The 16,974-nt window shown below is 43.5% G+C and overlaps 2 protein-coding genes across 3 annotated transcripts in view; one reads left to right on the plus strand and one right to left on the minus strand.

The window, feature by feature from the left end:
- The window catches only part of tacc1 (transforming, acidic coiled-coil containing protein 1), a 32,004-nt gene extending 17,393 nt beyond the window's left edge, over positions 1–14,611 (minus strand). The window contains exon 1 of the mRNA XM_086198812.1: positions 14,357–14,611. The gene's annotated coding sequence lies outside the window, so the exon portion shown is untranslated. The remainder of the gene's footprint in view (positions 1–14,356) is intronic.
- aggf1 (angiogenic factor with G patch and FHA domains 1) lies at positions 344–9,104 on the plus strand. 2 transcript variants are annotated; one of them, XM_086198814.1, is made up of 16 exons: positions 344–471; positions 557–618; positions 828–1,015; positions 1,727–1,826; positions 1,921–2,150; positions 2,269–2,400; positions 2,507–2,707; positions 2,892–2,961; positions 4,866–4,968; positions 5,095–5,146; positions 5,236–5,337; positions 5,432–5,597; positions 5,743–5,822; positions 5,926–6,053; positions 6,145–6,244; positions 6,341–9,104. In XM_086198814.1, exons 3-16 carry the CDS (start codon positions 836–838, stop codon positions 6,581–6,583), a joined length of 1,887 nt encoding a protein of 628 aa, XP_086054940.1. In that variant the 5' UTR covers positions 344–471; positions 557–618; positions 828–835; the 3' UTR covers positions 6,584–9,104. The 2 variants fall into 2 exon arrangements, with proteins under 2 accessions (XP_086054940.1, XP_086054939.1); XM_086198813.1 differs by lacking the exon at positions 2,892–2,961 and adding an exon at positions 4,337–4,763 and having other exon boundaries at positions 346–471; positions 6,341–8,874.
- Positions 14,612–16,974: the final 2,363 nt, after the last annotated feature.

Here is a 16,974-nt window from a genome sequence, read left to right on the forward strand (position 1 = left end):
TGTCCTAACATAAAAAGTGTGCTACTAAATGTAGAACACAAAAAAAGCAACGCTAGGCAAGAGAGAATATAACTTTAAAAAAGCGAAAATCAAAATATTGATGACTGCTGGATATAAATGGAGCAAGTTGGTACATAAAATGGGTAAAAGTGAATAAAGTTTGGATCTCTGCAATAGAACTCTTTAGCTCCTTTCATGAAAAGCAGAAAATTCTGGATGAATTCACTAAAAGACGACACATAAACAATAACAGCTAATTTGTTCTGAAGATATCTTCCCCAATACAGTCTATCATCAAGAATTAGTCGAGAGGTGGCGGTGAAGTGCTTCTGACTGTGACAGTGAGGAGAATCATGGACCACCAAGTCCGCCATAACCGAAGAAGAACTACTTCCGTTCTGACGTAATTGTTGTATTTGTTAATGGCGGCCGCTGTAAGGGTTGTCTTTCAGCATCTTCACGGTTTTAATTGTAACTGTCAAATTCTCATCAAAACATGTACTCGAGTGTGTCGAAAACACGAGGTGGTTTCAAGATGTTTATTCTCAACTTTCAGGTTGGATCATGTACCGCGCTGACAGGCAGTTTATTGTCTGAGAGACGAAAACGAAGCAAACGGTGAGCTAGTTAGCATCTTTGTATTTACAGGATTTTTGTGCTTTCTTGACAATGAATGCTAACTGGCTCTGTTAAAACAGTTAAGCCCCACAGTTGTGCGTCAGAGTATCTATGTAGCTTCAATTCAGCGTTGCTAGTATTTTCAAGCTGCGTTTTTGAATGTGTTCCAAACGGTAACGCTGCGAATATATGTGTGTGCACGTGTTTAGCTGAACAAATGGAGAACGAGGAAGTAGAGAAAGACTCAGAAGTGGCTGAGCTTCGTCTCAAAGTTGATTCTTTGAAAGAGGAGCTTCAAGAGTGCAAAGCCGAGCTGGCCAGGTTGCAGAAGCAGCTGAGCCAGTCTGAGAGGCTGCAGAGGAGCACCGAGAGCTACAATGAAGATCTGAGGAAGCAGGTCAGAACCCACTTATTGCACTGCATTTCACATACTGACAGATGAAGCTGTGGTTAATTGTCCAGCTCACAGACACAGATGTCTGATCAGGGCTTATATGCTAAAGTATATTCTGTTGCGCTATTTGTGTAATTAAGCTAAATTTTACTGACTAAACTCTTGTTATGGATGTCTAAATTACTGTCTGTATTTGATAAGGGACATTACTGACATTCACATGCTTCATATGTGTAATTAACAATATACATTGCATTTTTATGGTGTTACAACATGATAAATCATTCTGAATTTGCCAATCATTCTAATGCCATTGCAGTCGTGTATATTGAGGATGCACAATATTTGCTTAATATGCAAAAACTGGACTACTAATGTCTTTAACAATAAAGTCTTTAACAATAAATAACAATACCATGAATATTTGATTCATGTGCTTTTCCAAGTGTTTTGGATTTTTTTTTTTTCAAATTCACTAAGTTTACATGTGTATTTTAGTAGATACAAATGTGAATCCTTTTCAAACTGGGTTTTATGCAGTAATCCCCTATGGTGTGAAAAATACGTAGAAAAAATATATCTGTGGTAACAGCATTGTTAATATCACTAATTGGATTTTTTCCACAATTTTCGTATCTGTTCATCCTTTAATTTCAACAAGTGTTTTTGTGCCTGAAGAATAATTTCCCATGAAATCCAAATGTACTGTTTCAGGTTGACCAGCTGAGCGCAGAGATTCATGAATGGAAGAAGAAAAATAAAGAGAGAGTTCATGTTGAAACCCAGACAGAAGAAAATGTCTGGACTGAAACTGGTGTGTTATCTTCTACTGTAAATTGACAGGAATGATTTATGTTTTAGTTTTCGCAGATAATGAGAGAAGCCCTCGTTGTGATGTTTGTTCACAGACTATTACAACTACTATTACGGAGGCCACTATCAGAACCCTGAAGCTGCTGACGCCCAGGACGGCCAGATCCCAGCAGCAGTGGATGGAGCAGTGGATGCAGCAGTGGATGGAGCAGTGGATGCAGCAGTGGATGCTATGGACGAGGCAGCGGAGGTTTCAACAGCGGGTGAAGATGTGGCTGCTGATGTGGCACATCAACCTGACAGCACTGTTGCAGTCACAGCGGAGGTCTGTCTTTTTATGATTTAAAGAATTTCAATAATTACAAGTAACTGCAGATGTTCAGTAATGGACTGGTTTGTTATATTTATTACTTGATTTGACCATTCGTTGCGGTCTCTTTCAGGCGAGTGATGGAGGATCCATTGCTGATATGCTGAGGGCCACTGCAGAGGAGGCCATGACGCAGACGGGGTTTGTCTTTGATGAGACCACTGGGATGTACTACGACCACAGCACCAGCTTCTACTACGACTCGGTTTGTCCTCATCTTTCTCATCTTTTCTGTATCATTGGTTCGTCTTTACCAGTGTTAAGTTGAACTTTTTTTGTACCAGCCATCTTAATTATATTCTCATCCTTAGGTCAGTCAGTTGTACTACGATGCCAACACGGGTATTTACTACTACTACGATGCAGAGAGTGGACGGTACCAGTTTCATTCCAAGATTGAAGTTCCTGCAGCACAAACTAGTGGAGAGTTTTCCCAAAACAAGTGTACCGCTGAAAAGAAAAGCAGACGGTTCAAGAAAGACATCAAGAAAACCTCCCATCAAGCTGATAAGGTTTGTAACAGCTGTAATTACTCGGACATGTTTGATACCAAGGTGCTGACTGCTGGCTCTAGAGTTATGAATTGTGGCTTATCACAGCAACTTGATTACTTTTTGGTCTCAGTCTTCAAATGCATTCTTCTCCCTTTGTCTAAACTTGAAGCTAGTTGACTAAAAGGCTATTCCTCTGACCTAGGTGCGAGAGGTGACTAACTCATTGGCTAAAATGAAGATTTGCTCTTACTGGAAAACTGCTGCTCACAGAGGTACATTTTCAATTGCAATATGCAAAACAATTGAAACAAAACATATCTTTTGAAGCAATATTGGTTCTTGCCACCAAGTGGTCATAAATCGCAGAGCCAGTGAAGACTACAGATTTGTTACTCTCTTGTGAACAGTACTTTGACCTGATAGTGTGGCCTGTGGCACGCTAAAACCTCTGTTGCCACAAATTGAAAGCTTTATTTACAGCAGCAACGTGCTGTTATTGAATCATAGGTGTCGTCACTCCCTGATCCGATTGGAATACCTATTTTTGCAAAGTACAGTAATTGTACGTGAGATTTTTTTTAACTTAATCTATACACTTTTACCATATACCTCAAACTTCTTGAAGATATTAAAACTTGATAAACTGGATAAGCACATTAGGGCCGGCAAGTGGGCCGCCCACCGAAATGATCACGGTTAGCATGATGTTGATAGATTAAAATCACTTCAACGAGTTCTATAATGAAACTCCAAATGAAATAAGCAGCAGCACAGTTTGATTATGTAAACATGACGGTTGCAAAGACTTCCAGCTGCCTTCCATCATGTCCCAGTGCAGCCGTGCCAAGAAGACTTATGCCAACTTCGGTTAATGCAGAACAGCTTTGGTCTCAAGGCCAATAATTTAACACAAATTTAATGATAGTTCAAAACCGTGATACTGATAGTCTGAAATGTGGTTTATTATGTAACCTGTCTCATCCCTGCTCATGTCCTTGTGGCTGTTGCAGATATAAGCCAATAATCAGCTGTAAAGCTCCCGTGTTTTGTTTTCCCAATGATTTCAGCTGCATTAAAATGTCATATAATCAGAATTAATGGGTGTGTAAGATGAGGGACCACCATTCTCGAGGGAAATTTTAAAATTGAGTTCATCTTAACCAGGGGTGGGCAATCATGTGCCATGGAGAGCCGTGTGTATGCAGGTTTTCCTTCCAACCAAACACTTTAACAGGTGATTCCACTGATTAATGGTTGAAGGTGTGTTAATCAGTGGAATCACCTGTTAAAGTGTTTGGTTGGAAGGAAAACCTGCATACACACGGCTCTCCATGGCACATGATTGCCCACCCCTGATCTTAACAGTTGTCCTTATCACTGAAATGGTGCTGGTTACTTTGTATAGTGCCATAAACCGTAAATGACTCAAGTATTAGATCACCTGTGCTTGTAAATCTCAACACCAAATCATATTTGGATCACTGAAGAGTTCAGTAATGGAGGCGTGTAGTGACGTGTCTTTGACGACTGAGACCAAGTATGAGAAAGCTGTACCAAATCACTTTGGATCTACAAAGCCCGCCAGCCCTCCTGCTCTCAGTGACCATCACTGGAGATGCTCTCTTACCACTGACTGTCCAATGACAGGAACCCGGATGTGATGAGGTAAAGTTGGAAGAAGAAGACACTGAGTGGGTGGAACGGCAGACAGCGAAGAGGACTGTAGAACCACGAAAACCAAAACGAAGGTCTCATAGTCCAGACGTGCCTCCACGAGAAAAAGACTCTAAACGCCGGGGGGAAAGAAGTAAATCTTCATCAAAGAGGAAGAGGCAGAAAAACGGCTCCCACCATGATAGTAAGGGTAGATCAAAGAAGAAGAAAAAGAAATCGAAGTCGGAGACGCGCAAGAAGAAACGGAGTGATGACTCAGATGGCAACAGTGAGCCGGAAGAGGGAGAGATCACAGAGTCTGAAAGAGAGGAGTGGGAGTCCACCCCCTCATTCTCAGCATCCTCTAGTTCCCCTTCTAACAAGAGCCCAGAGCCTGAGATGGAGACTCAGAGTCAGGCAGGTGAGAGGGCAAACAAGCTTAAAATCAGTCACAGTCCAACTGCAACGAGCTGAGACCTCCATGTTCCTGCCACAATGCACTTATTCACTCCTTTTCCAACAGACATCTGGCCGCCATGTGTAAGAGTGACTGTGGTCAGATCTCCAGTGCTGCAGGTGGGAACTTTGTTTATTATCACCGCAGACTCTGCAGCGACCATCGGCAGGTTGGGGCTCTTTTCTTTCTCGTCACATGGCAGCACAAGTTAAATGTTCGTAAAAAAGTCCGATATGCTGATAAAATGCATTTAACATGGTTTCCTTGAAGACATCGCGCTGTCTCGTTGTTGCAGAGAGAAAGATATGGACCATTCAATTCGCATACCAGAAATGGGAGTCAGCAAGGTACGACTCACATTCACCTGTCCTCATTAGTGTAAGGGAGGCCTACACGGTGCTTCTACTTATTTACAGTGAGCTCTGCTTGGTTGCAGTTCCATGCTGAGGTGTACTTTGACCAGGAGCAGCAGAGCTACGTGTTGGTGGACCAAGGAAGCCAGAACGGAACTGTCATCAATGGCAACAGAATCTTGCAGGTCAATATTTTCTTGCCTTTTCTTTTCTTTTCTTTTCTTTTTTGCTTTTGCTTAATACTTCCTCATTACTGTGACATTTATTTGTTGTCTACAGCCCAAAACCAAGTGTGACCCTCATGCTCTGATGCATGGTGACGAGGTGAAAATGGGTGAGACGGTGCTGTCCTTCCACATCCACTCGGGAACAGATACCTGTGACGGCTGTGAGCCCGGTCAGGTGATGGCTCACCTCAGCAAGCACAGGAGAGAAGACAAGTCAGGTAAGGGACCTGAAGCTAGAAAAGAGTAGTGATATACTGAGCTCCAGTTGTAGGAATGATCTGAATATGTTCTTATGTGAACTGACATTTTGATAGAAAATACTTATGTGCCCCCCCCCCCCCCCACACACACACACACAAACAGGTGCTGCTCTTTCTAAGGAGGACAAAGAAGCACTGAGACAGAAGGAGCTGAAGCAGATGAAGGCCAAATATGGCCTGCAGGTAACTGACGAGGACACGCACACACACACACACACACACACTGTCTTTCATTTAGAACCTTTCTTTATGTGTGCAGCTCAGACAACTGCTTTTCTGTAAACAGAGTAATGAGTATGAGGAAGGAAAAGCCCTGAGGAACCCAAAATACAAGGACAGAGCTGAGTCTCGACGTCAGACCGTGGGCAGTGAGGGTACTTTCCAACAAGATGATGCCCCCGCCTCTGTACATGTGTAAGCATATCATCACTGATGTAACTGCGAAGGAATAATAACTAAAAAATAATAAGTGTTTCAAGTTAATTTTCTGCATCTTCTCTCAAAGGGAGATCAGCGAAGTCAATAAAGGAAGGAAGATGTTGGAAAAGATGGGCTGGAAGAAAGGAGAGGGGCTCGGAAAAGAGGGGACTGGAATGAAAGACCCGGTGAGGCTCTGCTGGATCGTGGGGTGCATGTTTATCATCGGTTGAATTTTGCACCCAACCTTCCACGTATTGACTATGTCATTATTTTCTCCTCAGATTCAGCTTCAAATCAGAAAATCTCAGTCAGGTCTGGGAGCTGGTGGCGCCATGTCCCTGGATGACGCCTCACTGACCAGATCAAAGTCTCAGAAGAACTGGGAGAAAGCTCGTGAGAGATTCGCAGACTCCTGCCAGCCTGACGTGGCATCCAAAACTCAAAACAGGTCTCCTAAAACCTGGATCAGAGCAGAAGAGACTGAGACCACCCCCACAGGTTTTGACACAGATGGACAGAGTTAAGAAGACATGTACATATGTAGAGTAGTGGCCTCCCTGCCCCCGAACATGTATATATGTAAATACCAGGAAGGAGTGTAAATAGTGTAATTTGACTTTGTCTTAACTCAGCGTTCAGCACAATGAAGCATCACTTTGGGCCAGATTTACGAAAGAGTTACAATCAGAAGAAGCTCTGGAAAGGCTTGGACACGGGTCACTTGTAACTGACATCTGTGCTCATGAATTTATGGGTGTTAACCCTTTCAGAGAGTATTTAAACCGTAGGTGCAATACGATTTACTAAAGATTGCGGGAGGCAATTTACTGCCAATTGTGCCACTTTTTACCTAAAATAAAATGTGACCTGGCTGACACAGCTGCTGCTAGGAGGCACTGCCTTGTTCCTCTTCTCCTTCCCCCTTAAATGAAGCTGTAAATAATTATTCCACATCTTTGAATACCAGTCAGATTCAGAAACACATTTGCGGATACTGATTCAGATACTCCAGCCTTTTCAATGTCATCGCCGTTAAGATTATTGTCACTGCCATTATATTTAAGGTTAAATGATGAGGCACTACTAATCCAAGCAACGCTCGTCACTGAAAGAGCAAAAACATGCAAATACATTATATTTAGATTGATTCCAAAGCAACTTAGTAGAACTGTATGGACTAGTCACATGTGGCCAGACTCAAACTAAGCTGTGGAATCTGCATCAGCACCAACATTCCAATTTCTAATCTGTAATAGAAATCAGCATTGACACCAAATTCTGGTATTCCCGATATAAAATCCCATCTCTTCCCTGGACCGCATGGACGTCTCCTGGCTCAGTGTCCAGCGGTGGACTGTGTCCGTTTAGACAACCAGCCTGTTGTTGTTTTCAGGTGATTTCATGTATGTACATAGACACACAGACCGCGCACCCTGGCGTCTCACCCATTCTAAGACAAACGTATGTTTTAAAATCACTTGATTGTGTGCTGCAGCATCAGGAATACTTGGGTGTCAGAACAGCAGCTGGTTCTTCAAATTATCAATTTTTTTCTTATGCTGCTCTGAATAATCTTGCGTCTAAAACAGTCCTCCAGATGTCTTTTTCTAGCAGGTGGAACTTTTCTATTTTTCTCCAACAGGAGTTCTCCTCACACTGCCTCTCTGTCGTTGGCGTTGCTCAGGTGCGTCCTGGCGCCGCCTTGTTCTCGCCCCGTTTGTATCATGTTGCCGGGATTACAATTAACGATCTGTAATTGTGTAACTGGCACAATCCCTGCGCCCTCATCATGTGTGCCTATGCGAAGAGCTAAGTTACGCTGCTCTCGGTTGATTGTGTGAATGATGTTCTCAAATTTGCACCTTGTCAGGTCACCTGCAGAAACAGCCACCTTTAGGGATTAGAACCTGACTTTTGCACTGCTCGGTAAATCTGGCTTTAAGTGTGATAGCTGAAACAAAATCCGACCTCAATGATCATGTCACTATGATCTCTCTGTCGAGCTCAAAAATGGTTGCATCATTTTTCTTTCTGCGCACCATAATCGTGGAATGTTTACAGTCCAAATGACAGCGAAGAGTTTGACCTGCCGGGTTCCGAGCTGCCAACGAGCCTCTCCAAACAAAGAGGGCATGAATCGCCTCGAGCAAATATTGACACAGTCAAGTTATATTTCTCACAGTGAGATCACGCTGAGATGAGATGTGTTTAGACAGCACTGGAACTGATCGCACTGTGTCAACAGTGTACCAAGCCTTTTTTCTTTTTTTTTTCTTAGATGCACATTAAAATTTTGAGCTCACCCTTTTGTTTTTGTTTTTATTCTCAACTTTCAACTGCAGGTGAAGTCCGTTTCAATCACTGTTGTTGTGTTTGCTTATAAGTACTCTCTCTCTCTCACACACACACATGCTTGCTCACTTGGCCAAACATGTTCTACAGTCCGTCTGTGTGCAGTCTTATCTGTCTGCTGCTTCATTTCCAGGGCGTGTGAATATTTGCGTGTACGTGTACAGTTGAAGAGAGGCCCACCGTCACTTGGAAAAGAATGTGAGGACAGCTACTAGCTTAGCATTGTAGCCCCCACTAAAGTATATGGTGTTCTGTTTTTATTGGGAGAACTGTCAAGGCAGGCATTGCAGATAGACTCGACCCAGTCAGGAAGGATACAATACGCACAATAGAAGAGAAGGAGACAGTTTTTGTGTGACTGACAAAGGCAAGAGATCCTAGAGATGGAACATTGAAAAGGTTTGATAGGACTCACGTGATACTGTTGTGACTCCTGGAGCTGACTTGTTTACCGCCCTTCTTCTGATTGCCCTTCTTCTGACTTATATTTCCACCCATTCTGATCTTCCCTCTGTACACCACCAGTGTGTGTGTGTGTGTGTGAGCGTGTGTGTGAGCAGGTCCTCCTTAGTTAACACACATGCTCTCCTCTTCAAGCCAGTAGCTGGTGCTCTGCTCTTAGACCTCTGTGACACTTTACAGGTGGGAGGGTGGTTCCTGCCCTCTCTCAGCTCCGCTACCTTCTTAAGCCTCCTCCCTCATCTCCACTGCACTTATTCAGCTGCTGATACGGTAATGTGACGAATTAGGGAGGGATCTTGTTTTCTTCCTGTTATATTTGCTATAAATCATCCATAAAAAATGGTATGAGTCATAAGACAAAGTGGGAATTCATTCTTGTGTTAAGATGTGGCTGAGGGCTTCCACTGATTTGGCTTGACCAGTTCCTGACACTGTCAAGAACACTGAGCCTCTGTTCTCTCCACTGCTGCCTCATAATGTCATTTTTTTTCTCTTCCAGATGTGATTATGCAAAACATGGAGTCCTTAAGGGCAGAATCAGCTGATTCGAGTATTATTCATGGTTGCGAGCTAATAATAGTTGGCTCTTTTTATTTCTGTTGGTCATGTTGAGCCTTCTTCAAGCTGCTGGGGTGTTCAGAGGCTGTGTAAACACAACCAGTGACAAATGGTAATCTGAGAGAATGTCACTTGTCAGAACTGGAACTGTTTATCCTGTCTTCACCTGGTTTGTACGCTTCACCTAAAACAGAGCCTCTCAGTAAGATAAAGGAGCTCCACAAATCAAGAACATTTTACTTATTAGCAAAATAAAATTTTTAACTCATTTTTTGTTGCTCCTAATAAAACATAACAGTAATCATCCAGTGAATATATTCAGCTTGTTTTTTTTCCTGTGGTATACTTTCACAGCCAGGAGACGAGTTTTTTTCATGTCAATGTTGGAACAGACTCAGGTTTGGACTTATGTGAAATAGAGTTCATGTTCCGTGTTAGGACAGATTTATTGTTGCATTTTAAAACCCAACATAAACAACTTGACCAACATGCATGTAGGATTGAAAAAAGAATAGGTGGTCAAACATCGCAACTTTTTAATTTCTATCTTTTAGTTGAGATGGGTTTTCATCTAGTCAGTACAACAGGTTGTTGCTATTTATCTCACAAGGATTCCTTGTTGGCATGTCCTGCAGCTTTGAGGTTTCATAGGTCAAAGGTTGAGCAGCGAGGGAGGGTCAGCTGCTCTTTCATGCCGCATAAAACGGTGTTGCATGTATGAAAAAAAAAATCAGATAAAGACAATGGGAGTGTGTCAAGCAGATAAGTGAAGAATGTCTGCAGTCAGTCTGGTTCAATCTGTTCTCGTCACAAACTGCATTCTGCTGGTTTGAAATCTATGACATCATCAAACACTGTCATTGATGCGTGTTTTTTTTTTTTTTCCAGAACACACTAACTTCTCTCTGACATTTGTTTGTATCCTGAGTAACTTCTAATTTAGTGGGTGTGTTTTTACACACGAGCAACAGTAGAGGGACCAGCAGAATCACTACCGTGTATTTAAGAGTGATTCTACAATTTTAAAATTTCATGTGGCAGATGCTTCTGTCCAAAGCGACATACAACACAAGAAAGAATTTAGACTGAAGGGAAAGCCTCAGTAAGTACGAGGAAGTGCTTCGTTTGATTGGCTGCAGGTGCTGCCATCTAGTGGCGGAAGAAGTGCCAGTTTTTTCCGTCTTAATATAATTTAATCACAACCAATAATCTATCCGTCCGTCCATCCATTTATTTTGTACCTCTTATCCTGATAAGGGTGGTCGCGTCCATCACATGGCCAACACATAGAGACAGACAACCATTCACACTCACAGTCACACCTACGGTCAATTTAGAGTATCAATCAGCCTCGTCCTCTCTTGATGTCTTTGGACTGTGGGAGGAAGCTGGAGTACCAGAGAGAACCCACACAGGAACAGGGAGAACATGGAGACTCACACAGAAAGATCCCTTGCCTTAGTATTATTATTATTGTTATTATTATTAGTCATTTTCAGTGCTAAGTATTCGCTAAGAGCTGATCTTAAACTTTTTGAGGTGTTCCCTGAACAGTTGAGTCTTCAAATGTCTCTTAAAAGCGGAAAGGGACCGACGTTGGTTGGTATGGAGTCTGGTAGTTCATGCCTCCATTTGGGAACAACAGAGGAGAAGAGTCTGGCTAGAGATTTAGAGCCATGCTGGGCTGGGAGAACCAGCCATCTCTCACAGGCAGAGCGTAGCGGGCGAGAGGGCGAGTAGACCTGGATGAGGGATTCCAGGTAGGCAGGAGCCGTTCTTGTCACTCTAATCAGTAGAGACTTTGTGAGGCTTTTAATGTTCCGTGAGGCCCTGTGATGTGTGATGTGTTATTAACAGTGAGGTTGCTCACACTGTTGGTGCCTTCTCTGCTGCTGCAACCTGCAATAAATAAATCAGGTGTTAGAACAGATGGGATGGGTGATGAGATTGTTAAAGGGTGGAGGGAAAAAAATCTGTTCAACTGAATCTTGACTTCTCAAACATTTTCTTTTACAGTTGTAAACGACGTATTTTCCTGTATTCCGGTCCTTTTAACTCTTCAAAGTAAAATAATTTGAGGGAGCAAACGATATGAATTGAAACGAAGAGGAACCCTCCGTCTGTATGATACCAAGAATTTATCTTGTGCTTGAATCAGCGGTGAGCAAATTTGGAAGCAAAAAACATTTACTTTTGGATTTCCTTGATCTTAAAACATAGGTCAGCTGAAAAAACTTGGATAAACAGAATAAGTCATAAGTAGAAAAACAACTTTTGTATTGTGTTTTGGTTCAGACAGCACCCAGGGCTTTAGGGAGGGACAGATGCACAATCTTTTGGAGCCGAAACTGTAATACGTAAACGTAATGTGATTAAACTCCCGGTCCCATATCAACTAAGTCCTTGATGGTGGGAGAAAACTGCAACATCTGCAGCGGTAACATGCGGAACTCCTCCTACCGAACCCAGAACCTGAGACGGCCAAGATTCATGAATTCAGTTCTAAAGAATCGATCACTAAAAGACAGTGTCAGGGTTTGGAGAGTCAGGAAAAAACCTAGAAAAGTTGTAGAAATTCGCTTGACAAGTACCTGCATATTAAGGTGTACGATGTCCAGAATCAACTGGAAAATGATTGATTGTCACATCAATCCATGTTGGTTGTCACTGGATGCGAGCTGGTGAAACACTTTTCATGTGTAAATACACATTTCAGAGAATGAAAACTTTCAAAGTCATTGCAATATTGGTGAAGAATATTGTACAAGAACTCTGAATTATCGAATCGCACTGTATCTGCCTCGCTGTTGGAGGAGTGAAATGTGCAGGTGCAGGTTGCCTGGATCAGTCTTCAAGTAAAGCTTGACTCCAACACTACCAGAGCCTGCGTGGACGTCCCTCACTGAGGGACACCACAGTAGTTCTATACAGCAACTCTTTCCTCATCATTCTTATTTTCCTGCCCAAACGTGAAACGTCATTTCCATAGCGTACCATTATGGTCTAGGGCTGGGCTGCTAACGCTACTCCCTGGACTCTGTAATTTTGGAAAACATACCTCAGAGAAACAGTCCGAGGAGGAAAACATTATGATCCATCAGAGCTTGTTCAGTGTGTTGAGGACTGCCTTTCGCAATCAGAGACACTTTAATGGTCCACACGTGTCCAGTCACAGATCATCAGGATTATTACAGCTACGAGCTGATGACAACAGCTCTGCAAGCAGACAGGAAGCCACCCTTTGCAGTCAGTTCAACCTTTAGTGTGTCATTCCCACTACAGCCAAGAATAAAAGCTGACCTTTGAGATATATTGTATGTAATGAAGTATGACACAAGCATGTTTCTGATTGCATAACTCTCTCTAAAGCTCATCCCATAAGGATCCAATATGTTCTCAGTCGTGTTCTCATTTACACACCTCCCCCAACGCAACATCTCATGTTTTCCAGCCTCCCCCTCATCCAGACTTTCACACTCTGATTTCATTGTACATTGGCCCTCCCCGGTCTCTATCTCTGTGTGTTATGACAGTCTCCGTCTGGCCTGTGATTCCGCTGAGAGGCACGAGACCAGAAGTGCAACAATACTGAGAAACACTTCTGCATTTCCTCACTTCCGGCTCAGCCAGCCCCCCCATATTTGACCGTCAGCCTCTACAATCAGAATTCTCTCGGGCTGGAAACAGTTTGTGCTATTTCAAAACTTGGTTGTGGTCTTTGTGGAAAAAGTTCAGTCAAAACACACACACACACACACATAAATAAAAGGAAGCCCTTGTGCAATGTGTATGCTCGTGAGGAGGGAAGAGAGGTCAGGAAGTGGGTGGTTGGAAGCCTTTCAAAAATCACATGTCATTCAACTTGATCTTGTTGTCTGAGAGGAAATGGCTGTCATACCAGCCGCATTCCTGCATGCAACATTAAAGAAACACTAATAAAAGAAAAAAGCATTTCTCACATGAACATAAATGGGGAATGGAACCACACCATTTGGAAAAAAAAGGTAGAGTAAAACATATTATGTAATCCCCCTTAAAACTGTCATGAGGCTTCTGTTGGCCATCATTGTATTGGAGCAGGAAATGACTCTGCCCCTGTGTGTGATGTCATCATAAATACCACATCCAGACCAGACATTCCAGAGCTTCAAACTGAATAGAAATTCCAACAAAACTATGGCCACTGTTGAGCGTCTTATTCCAGCTCAGGCCTTTCCTGCTCTGAGGCTCTGGGTGTGTCTCCCTGTGACCTCATCTTCCCAGAAAACCCTCCAGAAGCCTTGGCTGCACGGTCGCCCACGTGATGCTGCCGCTATACTCGTCGTCTGCATGAAAAAGTCTGTTGATAGGAAAACATCTCGGCTGGAGGTGCCGCTGCTCAGCCTGTTCATTCAACCAGAGCATCAGTCTGAGTGTGTGTGTGTGTGTGTGTGTGTGTGTGTGTGTGTGTGTATGTGTGTGTATTCCAGAGAAGCATCCTGTTTATACAGCCTTGTCCCTGCTGTGAGAAAGCAGCTCACACAATCATCACATTTCAAGTCTTCAGCTCAAAGTTCTCTCTAAAACTTCTTCCTCCAGGGCAACAATCTCAGTTCTCAGTGACCTGTCAGTCACAGGTTCACACAAATGCTTCCAGCTCTTTTCATTACATCCACTGCAAACTGCTGAATCCACTGGTTAAGGGAATTATAGATTCATGAAAAGCGGCTTTGTGTTCATGTAAAAGAGAATAGCTCACGCGTGGCAGCAGCAGGACCTTTTAACCAGACACAGCACATTCAAACTTTTGTCCCGCTGAAGTTAGTAGATCAATACCAGGAAAAACAACTGCAAACATTTCTCTTCAAAGCCGATAAGCTTCGGGAGTAAAGGTGCACCTGGCTGACTGTCACTCAGCTGAGTTTCCCGGAGGGAAGGAGTCTTACCTGAGTTCCTCTGACGACTGACAGCCTGTGAGGTTTGGGTTCCTCTCGGGTCCTCGGTCAGTGATTTAGGTCCTCGTCTGTGCTCGGATGTCTGTCAGAGTTGCTGCTGCTCTCCGGGTGAGAAAAACTTGCTCTCTGTGCGTGGTGGAGCTTCGTCCATGTGGCTGGATGGGAAATGAACCTCCGGGCAGCTTGCCAGCAGCAGAGTGGAGTTTAAAGACACAGCAGTTACACAGCGACATGCAGGTTTAAAAGGACTCACACTATGTTATGGTTATATACCCCACTCTTCTCTACTCTACTCTACTCTACTCTACTCTACTCTACTCTACTCTACTCTACTCTACTCTGCTCTACCCTGCTCTAATCTCCTCTAATCTACTCTCCTCTACTCTACTCTTCTCTACTCTACTCTACTCTACTCTCCTCTACTCTACTCTACTCTACTCTACTCTACTCTACTCTACTCTTCTCTACTCTACTCTACTCTACTCTACTCTGCTCTACCCTGCTCTAATCTCCTCTAATATACTCTACTCTACTCTACTCTACTCTCCTCTACTCTTCTACTCTACTCTGCTCTGCTCTACCATGCTCTAATCTCCTCTAATCTACTCTACTCTACTCTTCTCTACTCTACTCTGCTCTCCTCTACTCTACTCTACTCTCCTCTACTCTTCTCTACTCTACTCTTCTCTACTCTTCTCTTCTCTACTCTACTCTACTCTACTCTTCTCTACTCCACTCTACTCTACTCTACTCTATTCTCTTCTACTCTGCTCTACCCTGCTCTAATCTCCTCTAATCTACTCTACTCTACTCTCCTCTACTCTCCTCTCCTCTCCTCTCCTCTACTCTACTCTCCTCTCCTCTACTCTACACTCCTCTACTCTTCTCTCCTCTCCTCTCCTCTCCTCTGCTCTACCCTGCTCTAATCTCCTCTAATCTACTCTACTCTACTCTACTCTACTCTTCTCTACTCTCCTCTCCTCTCCTCTACTCTACTCTCCTCTCCTCTACTCTACTCTCCTCTCCTCTACTCTACACTCCTCTACTCTTCTCTCCTCTTCTCTCCTCTGCTCTACCCTGCTCTAATCTCCTCTAATCTACTCTACTCTCCTCTCCTCTCCTCTACTCTACTCTACTCTCCTCTACTCTACTCTACTCTCCTCTACTCTACTCTACTCCCCTCTACTGTACTATACTCTCCTCTCCTCTCCTCTATTCTACTCTCCTCTACTCTCCTCTGCTCTACTCTCCTCTCCTCTCCTCTACTCTTCTCTACTCTACTCTATTTTCTACTCTCCTCTACTCTCCTCTCCTCTCCTCTCCTCTACTCTATTCTACTCTCCTCTACTCTCCTCTCCTCTACTCTTCTCTACTCTATTTTCTCCTCTCCTCTACTCTCCTCCTCTCCTCTCCTCTAGTCTCCTCTACTCTACTCTCCTCTCCTCTCCTCTACTCTATTCTACTCTCCTCTACTCTCCTCTGCTCTACTCTCCTCTCCTCTCCTCTACTCTTCTCTACTCTACTCTACTCTACTCTTCTCTACTCTACTCTTCTCTACTCTACTCTGCTCTACCCTGCTCTAATCTCCTCTAATCTACTCTACTCTACTCTTCTCTACTCTCCTCTCCTCTACTCTACTCTACTCTACTCTCCTCTCCTCTACTCTACTCTCCTCCTCTCCTCTCCTCTACTCTACACTCCTCTACTCTTCTCTCCTCTCCTCTCCTCTACTCTGCTCTACCCTGCTCTAATCTCCTCTAATTTACTCTACTCTACTCTATTTTCTCCTCTCCTCTACTCTACTCTCCTCCTCTCCTCTACCCTCCTCTCCTCTACTCTACTCTACTCTACTCTACTCTCCTCTGCTCTGCTCTCCTCTACTCTCCTCTACTCTACTCTACTCTCCTCTACTCTACTCTACTCCCCTCTACTGTACTCTACTCTCCTCTCCTCTACTCTATTCTACTCTCCTCTACTCTCCTCTGCTCTACTCTCCTCTCATCTCCTCTACTCTACTTTCCTCTACTCTACACTACTTTACTCTACTCTACTCTACCCTATTCTCCTCTCTTCTCCCCTACTTTCCTCTATTCTATTCTACTCTACTCTACTCTATTCTACTCTACTCTACTCTACCCTACACTACTCTACTCTACTCTTCTCTACACTCCTCTATTCTACTCTACTCTCCTCTCCTCTACTCTCCTCTCCTCTACTCTACTCTCCTCTCTTCTACTCTACTTTCCTCTACTCTCCTCTACTCTACTCTACTCTCCTCTCCTCTACTCTACTCTCCTCTCATCTCCTCTACTCTACTTTCCTCTACTCTCCTCTACTCTACACTACTTTACTCTACTCTACTCTACTCTACCCTATTCTCCTCTCTTCTCCCCTACTTTCCTCTATTCTATTCTAATCTACTCTACTCTACTCTATTCTACTCTACTCTCCTCTCCTCTACTCTCCTCTACTCTACTCTCCTCTCTTCTACTCTACTCTACTTTCCTCTGCTCTCCTCTACTCTACTCTACTCTACCCTACCCTACCCTACCCTACTCTACTCTCCTCTCCTCTCCTCTCCTCTCCTCTCCTCTACTCTACTCTACTCT

Source organism: Aulostomus chinensis, chromosome 3, assembly GCF_037954235.1.
Source record: "Aulostomus chinensis isolate RoL2024-O1b breed Wild chromosome 3, RoL_Achi_v1.0, whole genome shotgun sequence".
Lineage (NCBI taxonomy): Eukaryota > Metazoa > Chordata > Actinopteri > Syngnathiformes > Aulostomidae > Aulostomus > Aulostomus chinensis.

Excerpts from the sequence above, each read along its gene's own strand:
- aggf1 (XM_086198813.1), top strand. The coding sequence starts at position 836 with ATGGAGAACGAGGAAGTAGAGAAAGACTCAGAAGTGGCTGAGCTTCGT. Across the intron at positions 4,969-5,094 it reads TCTGCAGCGACCATCGGCAG|AGAGAAAGATATGGACCATT; the intron begins GTTGGGGCTCTT and ends TCGTTGTTGCAG. Across the intron at positions 6,054-6,144 it reads GCCCCCGCCTCTGTACATGT|GGAGATCAGCGAAGTCAATA; the intron begins GTAAGCATATCA and ends CTTCTCTCAAAG.